Source organism: Enhydra lutris, unplaced genomic scaffold, assembly GCF_002288905.1.
Source record: "Enhydra lutris kenyoni isolate GAN:26980312 unplaced genomic scaffold, ASM228890v2 scaffoldscaffold26, whole genome shotgun sequence".
NCBI lineage: Eukaryota > Metazoa > Chordata > Mammalia > Carnivora > Mustelidae > Enhydra > Enhydra lutris.
This window is the reverse complement of record NW_019154110.1, coordinates 21704397-21719056: the sequence shown is the minus strand read 5'-3', so window position 1 is coordinate 21719056 and position 14660 is coordinate 21704397. Positions and strand designations below refer to the sequence as shown.

The following is a 14660-nucleotide window of genomic DNA, read 5'->3' as shown; positions in this document are numbered from 1 at the left end:
AGCCATCCCTTCAGGACACCTGACACGGCAGCCCCAGGGGGCAGATGTGTCACCCCTCCACGCTCAGGGCCCGGCGCTGCCTCCCGCCCCAGCCCAGCTTCCCAGCGGGGGCAGACAAAAGTCACTGGCACATGGTAAGTGTTTATTGAAATAAATGGAGTACCACCCTCCTTCACATGCAGGTGGGTGCCCATACAGCTCCTGATCGTTTCAAAGGCCTGGGTGCTTTCCGCCCTCCCCACCAGCCTCTCCAGCAGACCCTGATGGTGCCGGTTCCCCCATAGCTCAGTTTCCTGTGTGGATCCTCTCCCCATACAGATGGCAGAGAGAATTAAAGGGCTGAGTCCCAGGGACCAGACCGTGGCCAGAGCAGGGATGGCCTTGGAGCCACAACCCCAGAGCAGGAACGAGGAGAGGTGGCACGCACTGGGTCCTGTCCACCGCTCCGGGCAGGTGAAGGGGGAGGTGGACTCCTAACCAGAGGGCCCCCAGCCCCGCTGGTCACTGGCCAGTCCTGCAGGAGCTGCTGGCCAGTGCTGTACCTGAATGTTTCCTCCTCACAGGATAGATCCCAGCCCCACCCAGGGGCCTGGCCCAACCCTTCGTCATGGCCCAGAGAACCAGAGCCTGCACAGCGTGCCAGTTTTGGAACCCACTGAGACCCTGACAGGGACCAGAACAGATGGGGGAAGGCTGATGAACCCTTCCAGTAGATTGCAGGGGAACTCCTACTAGAGTTTGCCTCTCTACCTGGCTGGGGTGAGGGCTCACCTGTTCAGTGTGACCTAAGCATTGGTTAGGGGTGTTAGGGGTTCCTCTGTCACACATACCCCCAGCTCCCAAGTTGGCTCTGTCCCCAGAGAGGGCTCAGCCGTTCTTTGAGGGAGCAATAGAAGTGGGCCCTGTGTCAGGGAGTAGGTCAAAGACCAGGCCTTGAGTGGGCCCCAGGAGGGGCAGACCTGTATGGATGTCATCTCACCACTGGGACCCACAGGACCAGGAAGGGGAAAGAGAAGGACGTTTTCATCGTCCCTTCCTGCTCCCAAAGTCCTGGCCAAGGTTGTGTGGGCTACCCTTGCTGCTCTCTGTGCTCTCCCGCCATGTGGAGGCTGGGAGTCTACCCTGAGTGCGGGCTGCCGCAGCACCTACCAGCCTCCCCTGGGAGCAGAAGAGAGCTCTTCCAGCACGCAGCCACCTTGGAGGGCTGGAGAGGAGTGACTGTCCACTCGCTCCTGCTGAGAGGTTTCCTGCCTCTCTGAGTCCTGGGACCTAGGCCTTATCTCAGAGCCTCTAGAAGGCAGACAGGCCAGCTGGCAGGCAGGTGCCCTAGCTCACGGCCGGCCAGCATGGCCATGACCTGAGGGTAGATGATCAGACTGACCCATGTGCCTCAGGGTTCCCCGACTTGCATCAGCCCTGGCCTCTCTGTCCTCTGCCCATAACCTGCCATCTCCCCTAGGAACTCTGTGCCAAACAAGTCCTTAAAACTGGATTTATTACTGGGCCCTCTCCTGGGGTCTCCCTTTCTGGGGGATCTGGGTCCAGACAGTGACAGGGTGAGAGAGGGCGTGTACCCCCTGAGAGTGTGGGGCCCGGCCAGCCCAAGCTTGGCGCCCAGGCCCCGCCTCCCCGCTGAGGCCTGTGCCCACCGAGCCCGGCGGCCACCAGCGCCTGGGTGCCAGTGCCTGCCCCCCGCCCTCCCCTAGCTCTTCTTGGCCTCCTGCTCCCGGCGCCGGAGCTTCTCCCGCTGCCGTGCAGCCTTCTCCCGGGCCTTGCGCTCCTTCTCAGCGGCGGCTGCCAGCTCCTTTACCTTCCGCTTCACTAGCGTCCGGTCATGCGAGTTGCTGAGCCCCAGGCTCTGGGGAGGAATTCAAGGGTGAGGGAAAGATCCCCAGAATCCCTCAGGCCCTGGCCAACTCTGGCCCCCAGTTTGCGGTGCCCCAGGTGGGTGTACTCTGCCTGGAGCTCAGTAGGTCCTCCCAGAAGTGTGGCCTCTGCCTCCCAGACAGGCCCGTGGGTCAGAACCAGGGCAGGAATTCCGAAGGGGAGCGTTTCGGAAAGAGGATGATGGAGGGTACCAGACCTTTTGCCCCCTGCCCCGACCCCTGGCAATCCTCGGCTCCCATTCCTCCACTCGGGAGTTCAGTCTTGGCACCATCCTGCCCAGCCCCCAGAGGCCCACAGATGGGGAATGACTTGCCCAGTGTCACACTGCTAGTCAGTGGCCGAGGCCCCTCCCTACTGCAGAGACTCCCTGGGGGCCTCTCCTCACCACCTCTTGCCTAAGCAATGTAGCAGAGGGTGGGCAACAGGCTAGAAACCTCTCAGTGCAGAGATCTGAGCCCACCCCCCCTCCCCGACCTCCCCTGACTACCAGCAGCCTCCAAGACTGAGAATCAGGCAAGGTGATCGGGCAGAGGCCTGCTTTCTTATGACAGCAAGGGACTCAGAGTCAAGAGTCAGGTAATCTGACTCTTGACGGTCCTAGAGGTCAATGTTAACCTGGAGCCTTGAGCTGGGGCTTGAAGGTCAAACTGAAGGACGGGGCTGGAGTTTCAAGTCCGACAGCGGACCCGTGCTAGAGTACAAAGATCAGGCCAAGGACCTTGCCCAGGTCAGAGGTCAGGGCAGTGGCCTTAGAGGCGATGAAAGATCGGGGTTTGGGGGGGATCCCAATCCTGGAAGTTTGCCTTGGGCTCCAGCTGGGTCACCGCTCTCCTCCCCTGACACACCTTCAGTTTGCTTCCATCCAGCTGCAGGAGCTGGGGCCCGTCCACCTGCCGCGCAGCAAACTCGGCGACATACTGCTCCAGGTTGAGGCTGTGCAGCCATTGGCCCACCTGCTGGCTGGTCCAGTGGTGGACCGTGGGGAGAGGTTCGTCCAGGAACTGGGGTAGAGACCAAGGATGGTGAGGGGGAAGACCTGGCCCGTGACCTGCACCCCAACACTCAGAGCCCAGGGCTTGCTTACCTCATCCGAAGACTGGGACAGTGTGTGGTAGGGGTAGGAGCACTTGGTCTCCTGCCGGGGACCACTGGGGATCTTGGGGCTGCTGCTAGGGGGCGTGGAGTCATCACTCAGGGTGGATTCCTAGAGAGGAAGGGAATGAGCTGCTGAGGAAACAGCTCGCCCTCAAGCCCAAGGGAGTCCCCCAACCCACTGCTTGCATTTGGATGGAGCTAAGTTGGGGGCTGGGCACCAGGAGTTGCTCAGTGCCTCCTAGTCTCTGAAGCACTCACGGGAAGCATCAGGATGTAAGACCTGTCAGAGGTCGTGGGGCCAGAAATGAGGCAGAATAGTTAGCAGGAATGGCAGAAGTCTCAGACCAGGTGTCGCTTCCTGCAGGCAGCCGACCAGGATTCCCCCAGGCTAGGTCGGGGGTCCTCCCTTTGTGCCTCCCCATCATAGCCCCTAGCACCCTGGCTTCTAAGTGCCTGGGTAGAGATCAGAAGCTCTATGAAGCCCTGGGCTGTCCGTTTATCCTGCTATCCCAAGGCCCAGCACGAGGCAAGGACGAGACGGAGGGCGACTGTGCAGATAAGAAATCAGGAAGTCTCAAGTTAGACGGAACTCTTTCTCCCCTGAATTCCCAGCTTTCTGATCTCCTCAGCCCCAGTAGCACATAAGGAACAACCACAGAACAGGCATGGAGCCCGCATCGAACCCACATGGCAAGTCCCTTCTCTCTGGGCCATCAGTCGTTCATCCGGACAACTGGGATAAGCACGCCTGCGCTTTGTGAAAGGAAAGCCAAAGCAGCCCTTGGAGCCTTGTCTAGAGTAGAGCGTGGCATGAGCAGAAGCAGACACTTGTGGCTGCTTCTGTCCCTGACTTCTCCCTGCTTCCTGAGCACTAGCTAGTTTGGGTCCCCTTCATCCCGATTTCCTCCAAGCCTCACCCCACCACACAGGTTGCCCGGCGACTGGGACATCTGGGATGACTGGGAGGACTGGGACGACTGGGATGGGACGTGGGGAGCCAGGCAGAAGAGCGCAAATGGGGGTGGCCTCAGGCTGGGTGGCTAACGAGGGAAGCCTGGTGCTCAGTGGGTTGAATATGGTGAATGACTCAGGGGAGGAACTACTCAGAATGTGAATGAGTGAAGAAACCAATGAATGAACTCAGAGAATGGATGAACTAGTGAATCACAGAATGGCTCCATGGATAGACAAACTGGATAGACAAACAGATAGACAAACGGACCCCAGGAATGCCTGGATCCCAGCCCCACCCCCTCACATCACCTGAGTCTGGGGCCCATATGGGGGGCAGGGAAGCCATGGACTCACCTGAGAAGCTGACTTCTTAGGGCTGAAGCCCTCATGTTTAGGGGAGCAGGTGGGCGAGGTGGTGCTGCCAGAGGATGCCGAGCCCTTGCCGCTGTCTGTGAACCAGGAAAAGGGCAGGAACGGGGAGCCCCCTGACCTGCTGGACCCCTCCACTGATTCCCTGTGGAGAGAGCACCCAGCATGGGTGTGGGCACCGTGGGGTGGGCGCCCCACCCCCCCCGGAACTATGAGCGGAAGCTTACCTGCTGCCCATGGACAAGCGGTTGCTGCCCTTGTCCTTCCGGCTCTTGCTAGTGGATGCTCGGCGTAAGGTGACCCTGTGAGGGAGGGTGGGGGGGAGTGGGGCAGTGCTGCCCGCTGTGCTACCCTGCACCCCAAGGCTCCAAGCCTTTGCTTCTGGCCCCTCCTCCACTCACCCCAGGTCCAGGAACTTTCGGCGAGTCTTCTTATCCAGACCGATGGTGGGGCTGGCAGGCTCAGGTGGGCTGGCATCCCGGCTATCATCTTTTGGGGAAGAGAGGGAAGAAAATAGCCTGTGGAGTGGCTTGCCTGCCTCCTTCAGCTGCCTCTTTTGACTTAGAAGCAGGCAAGTTGGCCCGGGTGCCCTTCACTAGCTGTGTGACTTTGAAGGAATCACTCTACCTCTCTGAGCTTCCTTCGTCCCAAATATGAGGCTAACACCTGACCCACAGGAAACAAACCTGCCTATTTCATGGAATAGCTATGAAAGCCATAAGCAAACCATGAGAAAGTAGGGACCGCTACTATTCACTGTTCATTTATCCTGACTGACTTCTAACCCAATCTTGGCTCACATGTCACTTCCTCAGAGAAGCCTTACAGGAGGCTCCCCATGAGGTCATTTCACCCCGCTATGTGCTGCCCCCTCCCCTGCCGCAACCGTGCACTTATTACAACTTGTAACTACATATTTAATTAAGGGATGGTTTGATCACTTCTCCCTTAAACTATAAGGAATTATTAGATTGTTTCTCCCCCAAACTGCAAGCCTCTTGAGGGCAAAGAGTGCCTCTGTTTCCCTGTGTGTCCCAGTGCCCAACAGTGACATAGTAGGCGCTGGGTAAGTGATAGAGGAAGCCACAGTGTGTTGTCCCCCCAACCCCACCCCTTCCTCGTCCCTCACCGCCCTGCCCAACTTGGTCCAACCCTCTGCTTGGCGGGGGTGGGGGGAAGGACCGGAGGGGCCGCTGCAGTCCCAGGGCTCTCCAGCAGGGGGCGCCGCACCGGCTGCCACTCACCTTCGCTGTGGGGCTCTGCGCGCGGGTGGCGGCGCGCGAAGCTGGGCGAGCTGTCGGAGGAGGGCGCGGAGCGGGGCGGCGAGCAGGAGGCGGCGGCCAGGCCCTCGTGCGAGGCGGCGTTGTGCAGGGGCCGGTAGCGTGTGAGCGGCGAGGGCGGGGGCTCGTCTTCGTCCAGGCTGCGCCGCAACCCCGGAGGCTCCAGGCAGAAAGAGCCCCCGGCCGGGGAACCTGGGCCCGAGTGCAGAGGCGAGCGCAGCCGGTGCAGGGGGCTCCCGCATCCGTCGGTCACCTGGGGGAAGGGGCGTCCGCTCACTGCCAACCTTCTTCCCCGCTTCCCCAGGGCCTGGGAGTTGGTTTCACTCTGCAAACTGCGAGGGAGCCTCTGGAGCGAGGAGCCTGGACTGGGGTCCTGGGAAGGGAGGCTTGTCCTCGTGCCCACGGGCCATGGGGGTGGCTGGGCAGTGAGGAGTGGGGGAAGGGGGGGATTTGGCGGCGGGGGTGGGGGCGGGCTTCAGTCCCATAGCCTGGGATCTAATCCCATTTCCCTCACTCCCTAACTGTGTGAGTTTGTTACTGAATCTTTCGGAGCCTCAGTCTCCCCACATGTAAGATGGGAATGATAATACCTTAAAAGTTTCAGGAGAGCCAGAATGAATGCGGGTAATCCCTGTTCACCTTACTATGTCAGAAGTCTGGGACTGTGGTTTCCCTGGAAAAGGGTTTGGAGGGATTTTCGGGGTGGGGGGCAATGATTGGGTGGGTTGTCCCCACCTTGCCTCCTGGCCCATCAGAGCCTTCACCATCCTCTGCAGAGCTGGCGCTGTCCCGAAGCCTGGAGCGAGAGGGCCGGTGTCTCCGGCCCTTGGCCAGTAGTTGGGCTCGGGCCTTGTGTAAACTGCTGTCCAGTCTGACAGTCTCTGGCACAGCCAAGTCCAGGTCTGTGAACCAGGTGAAGGGGACAGAGACCAGACACATGAGGACAGCAAGCCCAGAGGCCCCCCGCCCTCGGGCCTCCAGCACTCACACCCCCAGACATTCCACAAAGGTTTGAGCGCCCAGCACAGGGAGTACCAACGAGAGGCAGAGTGGGGTCCCTCACAGTCTCGGAGAAAGCCAGACACGTCAGCACGGAAATTAGCAGTGTGGTGGGACCTCTCACAGGCACAGAGGAGGACAGGACAGTCCTCTTTGGATGGGTCAGGGGAGGGAGCACCAAAGCCAGTCTAAGGTTGGGTGGGAGTTTGCAAGAGAGGAGGCTGGTGAGCGAGTATGCAATGCTGGGCAGTAGGGAAGTGCAGGGGCGGGGGGGGGGGGGCACCCCTTCCAGGTCCCCTGGAGGGTAGGTTTGTGGAGAGGAGGGCTGGGGATGAGACCAGACCAATGATGGTAATAACAGCTACCACTTAAGAAGAGCCTACTGTGTGCCAGAATGTTCATACATCACCTTATCTACTCAGGGAGCTAGGGACCGCGGTTACCTACAATTTACAGCTGAGCCAACTAAGGCTCAGAGAGGTTCAGTCTCTGGCCTGCAGCCACCAGCTAGTAGTGGTCTGGGCTCTGAGCCTGACTGGCCACGCTGGAACCCTGGCCTGCTGTGCCATACCCAGATCTGCACTCAGACCCAGCCCTGCTGAACGGGAGCACAGTAGTGGCATCAAGGAAAACCCAGTCCCCACGCGGCCGGCCTGCCTCTCCCATCCTGGGGTCAGTGGTGCGGGGCTGGGTCCTGGATGAAGACAAGGAAGAGTAGGCAAAGCCAATGGACCGTGCGTAAACCCGACTGCTCCTAGTTTCTCTTCCTACTTGCTCCCCCTGGGGAATGAAGCCTTCGCTCTGCAGTGTCGCCAAGCTTAGGGCCTCCAGGCAGAAGAGTTTCTTTCCAAATCCAGCACGGGTTAAGACCTTTCTTCCCCATTCCCCTGCCCCACGATCTCAGAGTTCCGCCATCCCATCACTCATGCTGACCCAGCTTTGCCTGCTCCTCTTTCTCTTGTCTGCAGATACCCCCTAAGCCACCCCAGTTGCTGGCCTGGTTTCACTATCACCTACTGGTTCAGCCCTGAGCCCCCCTGAATTCCAAGCTTGGGCACCTCATCACCCACCAGGGAACTTGCCGGGTCAAACACACCCGAGTCCTCAAATAATCCATCGGAGTGAACCCACCACCTTGCTTCAGACTGGCTTCCCCTTTGCTCCTCGGCTCCATGAAAGGCCCGTCCACCCGTCCACCCGATGCAAACAGCCCCGAGCTACGCTTTGCCCTCCGCCCCAGCTCCAGCCAGTTCCCCAGGCCCTCTGCCTCCTGGCCCCCTCCCCTTGGATGTGCCACGGGCAGCTTCGGTGTCTGTGTCCGGCTATGACTGGCAGCTCCATCTCCCGATGGCTCAGGCCAAGTGCTGGAGTCGCCCTTGACTCTCTTTCCCTCCCACTCTCCAAACTCATCTAGCCGCAATTCCTGTTAGCTCTACTTTCGAAATACATCTAGACATACTGAAATATTTATGGCAAAATGGTATGATGTTTTGGATTAGATTCAAATTAATCCAGGGCAATGGCAGCGGGTAGAGGTGGAAGGCCGGTCACGACCCGATGAGCCTTGAGTGACAGTCCCAGAACGCACGATGGAATGCATTTGGCTCGTCTCTGTACTTCTCACTTCCCGCAATAAAACTGCTGTTTCCCTGTGTTTGTGTGTGCACACATGCACGTGTGCGCATAAACACGGAGAGGAAGAGGAGAGAGAGCAGGGAAAGAAGGGAGAAGAGGAGAGGAAGGGAAGGGAGAGAAGGGGGGTAGGAGGAGAAATCAGGGGAAGAGAGAGGAGAGGGGGACACACAGCCTCCCTGGTCTAGATCACTATCACCTCCTGCCTCAGTTATTACAGAAGCCTCCCAGCTGGTCTTCCCTTTTGCTCCCTTTCCCACTTACAGTCTATTTTCAACACCACAGCAACCAGAGTGATCCTGATAAAACATGTCAGCCCTTGTCACTACTGTGCTCAGAACCCCCCGGGGACTTCCATCTTGCAGAGTAACTGCCAAATTCTCCCAGGGGCCTTCCGGATTCAGTCTGTGCTCCTCTTACCACTCTGAGCTTCTAGTTCTCTCCCTCTTGTTCCCTCTACTCTGGCCATCCTAGCCTCCTGGGTCTTCCTCACACAAGCCTCACTGTACCTCAGGGCCTTTGCACTTCCTCTTCCCTTTTCCTGCAAGGCTCTCGCCACAGATTTCTACAGAGTTCTGTCCTTTGCCTCCTTCAGGCCTTTGCTTAAATGCTTTCTCTCACTGACAACTTTACTGACCACTCATTGTACAATTCCCCCCAAATCCCCAACCTGGTTTTCCCCTGCATCATGTGTCATTCTCTGGCATGCTGTCTATTTTACTGACTTAGTTCACTGTCTCTCTGCGTGTTAGAATGTCAGCTCTGTGAGGGCAGACATTCCTCTATTTTGTTCATGGCTTTCATCCAGAATTGGTATCTGGCATGTAGTAGGTGCTTAGAAAATGAGATTTTAATGAAGGAAAAAAAAAAAAACAAAAACCCACATAGTTCTGTTGATTTGCCTTCCTCACAGCCCTGGAACCTGGCCTCTCCTCTCCCTGGGGACTGAACTGCCTTACTCAGGTCTTCACCGGTCCCTTCCCCAAGCCTGGCCTCAGCCTCCAGGCATCCTGTTCTCCCTGCCTCGGGCCTCCAGTCGCCCCCCCCCCCACTTCCCATAGGCTAGAGGAAACTTTCTAAAGCACTTTTCTGACTGGTCCTATAACTGCTTGCTTTTGAAACCCAGGGTAAGGCTGAGGAGTGGTGAGGGGGTCCCAAAGTCAATAACATAAAGTCCATGCCCCTCAGCCCTCCAGTCGGGCCCCGGTGGGGAGGGGGGTTCCAGCTCACCCCTTCCGTGTTCCCCACGTTTCCTCCTCTGTACAGCAGAGGAGGAGCCGGCTGGCCGGGGCTGAATCCAGTTCTGCCATTTGCTGCCTGGGTGACTCTGGGCAAGTTCCTTTCATTTAGGGATTGGCTTCCTCATCAGTAAAATGGGGTCATAAGAGGAGTATCTCCGTTCCAGGGTTGTGTGAGTGTCAAATAAGATGACCCAGGTAAAGTGCACAATGCAGAGGGGCGAGCTGGGGCCGCAGAGAGCCTGGGGTCGGGCCTGGGGGAGAGCAGGGGCTCAGTCAGTGTTGAGGAAGCCAAGTTATACTTCGGGGCCAGTGCACTGCCCCAGAGGGATGGCCTCAAGGCACAGGGAAGCACTGATGCCCACATCCATCACATCCGTCACATCTGTCACATCCCTATCCAGTGCTCCTCTGCGAGGCACTCCTCCCCAGGACACACTCCTCATCCTGGAAGCCAGGCCCTGTGAGGGCAGTGACTGTCTCCCTGGGGCCTTGCACGCACAGAGCCTGACACACGGTGGGGTCCCCGGAGTATTTGTGGAGGGGAAGAAAGAGACAGGCAGGGGCTGGGGGCTCTGTCTTAGATGAGGCAGCCTGGCTGAGGTCTGGGAGACGAGAAAAAGCCAAGGCTGTAGGAAGAGCAAGGAGCTTTCTAAGGAGAAGGGATGGTGTGGGCCAGTGGAGCCTGCAAGGAGAGGGGACTGGCCTGGCCGCAGGGGAGGGTGGACCCCCGCAGGGCCTGCTGCAGGTGTCCAGGGGTGGCAGTGGGGGCTTGACGAGAGGCGAGGTCCTGTCAAAGGACTGCTGTTTGGGACCCCAGCCTTGACACCACTCCTCCGGCTCCTTCCAGGCCCCTGGTTTGCTTCTGGCCTTTCCAGGCCCTGGGGCTGAGCTGAGGGAGGAAGCCTTCTGTCCCCTGTTCCCCAGTGACACATGGCATCTCCAAGCACTATCAGCAAGCAGCAAGGACTGAGGACAGAACAGAATAATAAAGGCTAATACTGACTGAGCTCTCGCTGTGCTAGGCACCGGTTCTAAGAGCTTAACAATTACTAGCTCATTTAAACTCCCCACAACCCTAGGAGGAAGAGACTCCAGGAATCCCCAGGGCAGCCTTAATCTGCCCCAGGGAAGGGAGGAGCCAGGGTTCCAGGTAGGCTGACTCCAGAGGCTCAGGGTGTAAGGACCAAGCCTGCTACACCTCTTCTGAGGCAGAGATGGGAGCAGCTCGTGAGTCCAACCCATTTTACAGGTGGGGGAACTGAGGCTTGGAGAGGAAAGGTTTGGCCAGAGGTGCGGAGGGTTAAGGAAGCATCCAGTCCTCCTGGCTCCCTGTTCTTCCCGCTCTGGGCGGTGGGGCAGGGAGCTGCCCACCATCCTCCCCACGGTGCCCAGACTCCCAGGGCTGGGGAGAGGGGCCCTTCTCCCGACTCTGGGCCACATCTGGACTGCAGGCGGCTCATCTTGGAGGGTCTAGGGAGCAAAGGGATCCCTAGGGGGCTGAGGCATTTCTGAGGCAAGGTGGGGGCCTGCCTCACCTCTGGACCCCTGCTCTACCTGCCTGTCTGGCCTTCCTCCATCTCAGGGTGGGTGGGTCTCTCTCGGTCTTTCTCTTTCCAGCCCTGGGCAGTGGGGAGTCATGAATATTTAATTGCCTTGCCCATCAGGAAGCAGGCCAGGCAGCCAGCTACCTCAGCAGGTCCGGGAGAAGGAAAACAGGAAGAGTTGGGGCTGGGGGTGGGAATGGAGGCCCAGAAGCCTAGGAGAGGGGGAGCTCGCTTCTGTTGGGCCAGGCCTGGTGCAGATGGTGAGACCCAAGAGACTGAGGCCCAGAGCTGGCTGGAGGCTGGAGGAGTCCGTGGCCCCAGGGAGGCCAGAGAAAACAGCGTTCCTGGGAGCTGGGAGGCATGTGGCCACACAGGGGAGAAGGTGGTGAGCTGGGGAGGGGGAGGAGGAGAGGGAAGGAAAGGGAGAGATGAGAAGCCGGGGAGCCCCTTGAGGCTGTGCACACTAACATGAGTCCCAAGGGCTATACACATGCTACAGGCATCAGGCAAGGGCTTCTGTCTCAACCTCTCCCTCCATGCTCCTCGTGGTCCTCCAAGTTCCTTATTCCCTGACTCCTCCGCCAAATCCAGCTGGGAACCAGCCTTTCCACCCCTATGCATGCTGGGAACCAGCCTTTCCGCCCCAGTGCATGCTGGGAACTCTGCCCTGCCTGGGCTTTGCACCACCCCCCACCCCCAACGGAAAGATGGCAGGGGGTACACGATGGAGCAGGCAGGTGTGTTGTGTGCACACCACCCCCCATGTGTCCAGAGCAGGCTGGCCTGGGGGCACTGCGACTCTGTTCTGTGCATTTGATTTCCACACATATCCTGTAGGCCAAGGGCCATTACCATGAGATATGGCTGTAATGGCTGTCACTTGGGCTGGGATACAGGTGTACGGCCACCCAGTCTGGACTTCTAGTCCCAGCTCTGCCACTAACCTGCCACATGATCTTTAAAGAAGCCACTTGGGTACTCTGTGCTCTCGGCTCCTCGTCTGTACAATGGGCACTCCTCTTGGCCTTATTGAGGGGCATAAACGACATTGTGAGTTGGGGGTTTGGCCTAGCACCTGGCATGAGGCAGCACTTCATAAATGGAGACCCTTAATCGTCACGGTTGTCCTTAGCATAGAGTGTCATGGCAGAGACTCAGGCGGCCAGGCCACAATACACACACACAAAGGCACAAAGACACACACTGAAGTCCCAGAGGGAATCCCCCCAGTGCCAGTGGCCTTGGCTAGAGTTAGAGCAAACAGAACTTACCAAAAACCTCATCCGCAGGTTCTCGTAGCTTTGAAGAAGCCATGACTCGAGAGAGCTGAGGGAAGAGAGAAAGAAAGATGATGGATAAGAGGTTCAGGTTGGTGGAGGGCGACAAGGGGGTTGCCCCTGGCTGCCTATTCCTGGCCTTCTGGTCCCTCACCTTCCCCTAGAACTCCTGCTCCAGCCCCTTGGAGAAGAAGTCATCGGAACCACAACCCAGAGGATGGGAGTTGGGGCAGAAAGCAGACATGGCAGAGTAGGGGCAGAAGCAAATTCAGAGTGTAGACACAGGCTGAGTCCTGTGGTTTTGGTCCAGGCTGATTTACTGTGTGCATTCACATGGCTCACTGAACCTTCCCTCCCCCACAATGTCTTGGGTCTTTCCATCAACAGCATTCCTTCAAAACGTTTGATCATCATAAACTGTCCAACAGCAAACCTGGGAGAGATCTTGGGAGATGATTAAATGCAATCCTCTCATTTTCCAAATAAAGAAACAGAGGGAAGAATGACTGGCTTAAGGTCACATAACAAGGCGATGGCAAACTCAGGAGCAGAATCCAGGTCCTTCCATCCATCTACCCACCCACCTACTCAGCCATCCATTTGTCCGTCTATCCATCCATCCATCCACCCTCCCATCTCTGCATCCATCAGCTCATACTAGCCCCCCCATCCATCACGCCATCCGTCACCCAGTCCTGCCTGCTCCCCACCCCCCATCACTGGTGTGCTCACCACCTGCCTTTGAATACGAGCTGTTTGGGAACCTGGCACCATCAGCAGGGCCCCTGTTCTTGACAGATTCGCAGTTCTCCCTGTTCCAGACTCACAGATGCAGAAGGGTATGAGGAGTACTCACAGCACCACAGTGGACAAATCTTTCTGCTGCAAGTATGTTCAGGCAGGAAGGGAGACGGCTTGGGACTTGGTTTGGTTTTGCTTTTTGGTGGGAAGCAAGAAGGGAGGCAGGTGGGGAAGCGGGACAGACACAGCTGAAACAATCTGGGCAGGCTTCCCAGCAGAGGCAGGATGGCAGCAGCCCTAAACCAAGGCCTGGGAGTGAGAGGGGAAGGGGAATACCAAGCAAGGGGGGGACAAGGGGACGGGGGTTGGGGGTGGGGGAAGCTCAGCGGCAGGGTCATGCTGCAGGGCTGGGACATGATTTCCAGTTACTGCTGACACTCAGGTGCCCGTGAGCAGGGCAGGGCGCTGGGCTAGACATGCAATTGACAGGCATGGGAAGGCTAGGCCTCATGCTTGCTGGGATCTTTTCCAACATTTCTCTCCTGATGTTACATACACACCATCTCACGGTGAGCCGTGTGGGCTTGAGATTCTTAGTATGCCCACTTTACAGATGGGAAAACTGAGGTGCAAGAGAGAAGAGGCGGAATTCAAACTCCACCTGTCTCCTGCCCTCCAGCCTTATCCTGGGGGATGGTCTGCAATTTTGGAGGGGTGCACATGAGGAGAGGACCCTGCAGGGAGAAGGGAGAAAGGGAGAGGAAGGGGAGCTGGCCAACCTGTCTAGGACTGGAAAAAGCTTCTAAACTATCTCCACCCCAAGCCCTGTGGATGATGTTTGGGGCTGAAAGCAGGAAATGAGGTGTGAGAAAGGGCCAGGGGACATGGGCTCTCTAAGAACTCTCTTGCCATTCTTGAACTCTGGGTGCTAGTAGCAAAGAAATTCTAGAACCTCTCTTCCTGCCTGAAGGGCCGTCTTGGAAAGAGGTTGCCCCTAAGAATGAGCAAAATTGCCTTGTTCAATCACAAAGCCTCAGCTGACCAGGACCCGGCTGCCCCCTCCTCCAGAAAGCTATCCTAGACAGCCCACTCTCTTCCCATTTGTCCACACAATTTCTAAATTCACCCTTTCCCAGCCACTGGAAAATAGGGGTTTTTCATACTTCACGGATTCCCTGATATGGATCAGATCTCCTCTGCATCAGATGAGAGCTCCCTGGGAAGAAGGGAGGGTATTCCCATCAGATTAGGGACCCTCTCGAGATAAGAACGGCCTCTCCCATCAGAAGGAGGCTCTCTGAGGCCAGTAGTGGTGCCTCCTCTCTTATATTAGCTGAGAATGGAGATCCCATGTGTTCTTTATTCAAAGTCCCAGTCCAGGGTGAAGAGCCCCTTGTGGACAGAGTCTTTCGGGTATCATCTGGGGGTAGGCTGGGCCTTCCAGCCCACACCTGTGTCTAATCCATCCTGATTCAGCACAAATGGCTTTCTTTCCCTCCGTCAGCTATCTGGGGTGTGTTTGGGGGATCCATCCTACACTGTTCCATGGGGAACCCTGGAAAGCAGGCCATCCAAGAGGTCACCAGGCCCCTCTCACCAAAATGGAGCTTTGGAGAAGCTCCCCTCCACCTTCACCCTCCT

The 14660-nt window shown here is 57.7% G+C and overlaps 1 protein-coding gene across 2 annotated transcripts in view; it reads right to left on the bottom strand.

Annotated features, from left to right (window-relative positions):
• Positions 1-129: 129 nt before the first annotated feature.
• The window catches only part of LOC111151752 (sterile alpha motif domain containing 14), a 15841-nt gene continuing 1310 nt past the window's right edge, over positions 130-14660 (bottom strand). The window contains exons 2-11 of one of the 2 annotated variants that reach the window (XM_022509923.1): positions 12273-12327; positions 11946-12026; positions 6321-6487; positions 5550-5838; positions 4707-4794; positions 4533-4607; positions 4291-4450; positions 2972-3091; positions 2733-2888; positions 130-1858 (exon numbers count right to left, since the gene is read on the bottom strand). In XM_022509923.1, coding sequence (XP_022365631.1) covers positions 1703-1858; positions 2733-2888; positions 2972-3091; positions 4291-4450; positions 4533-4607; positions 4707-4794; positions 5550-5838; positions 6321-6487; positions 11946-12026; positions 12273-12327 — 1347 coding nt within the window. In that variant the 3' untranslated portion in view covers positions 130-1702. The remainder of the gene's footprint in view (positions 1859-2732; positions 2889-2971; positions 3092-4290; positions 4451-4532; positions 4608-4706; positions 4795-5549; positions 5839-6320; positions 6488-11945; positions 12027-12272; positions 12328-14660) is intronic. The other variant, XM_022509925.1, reaches the window with a different exon arrangement.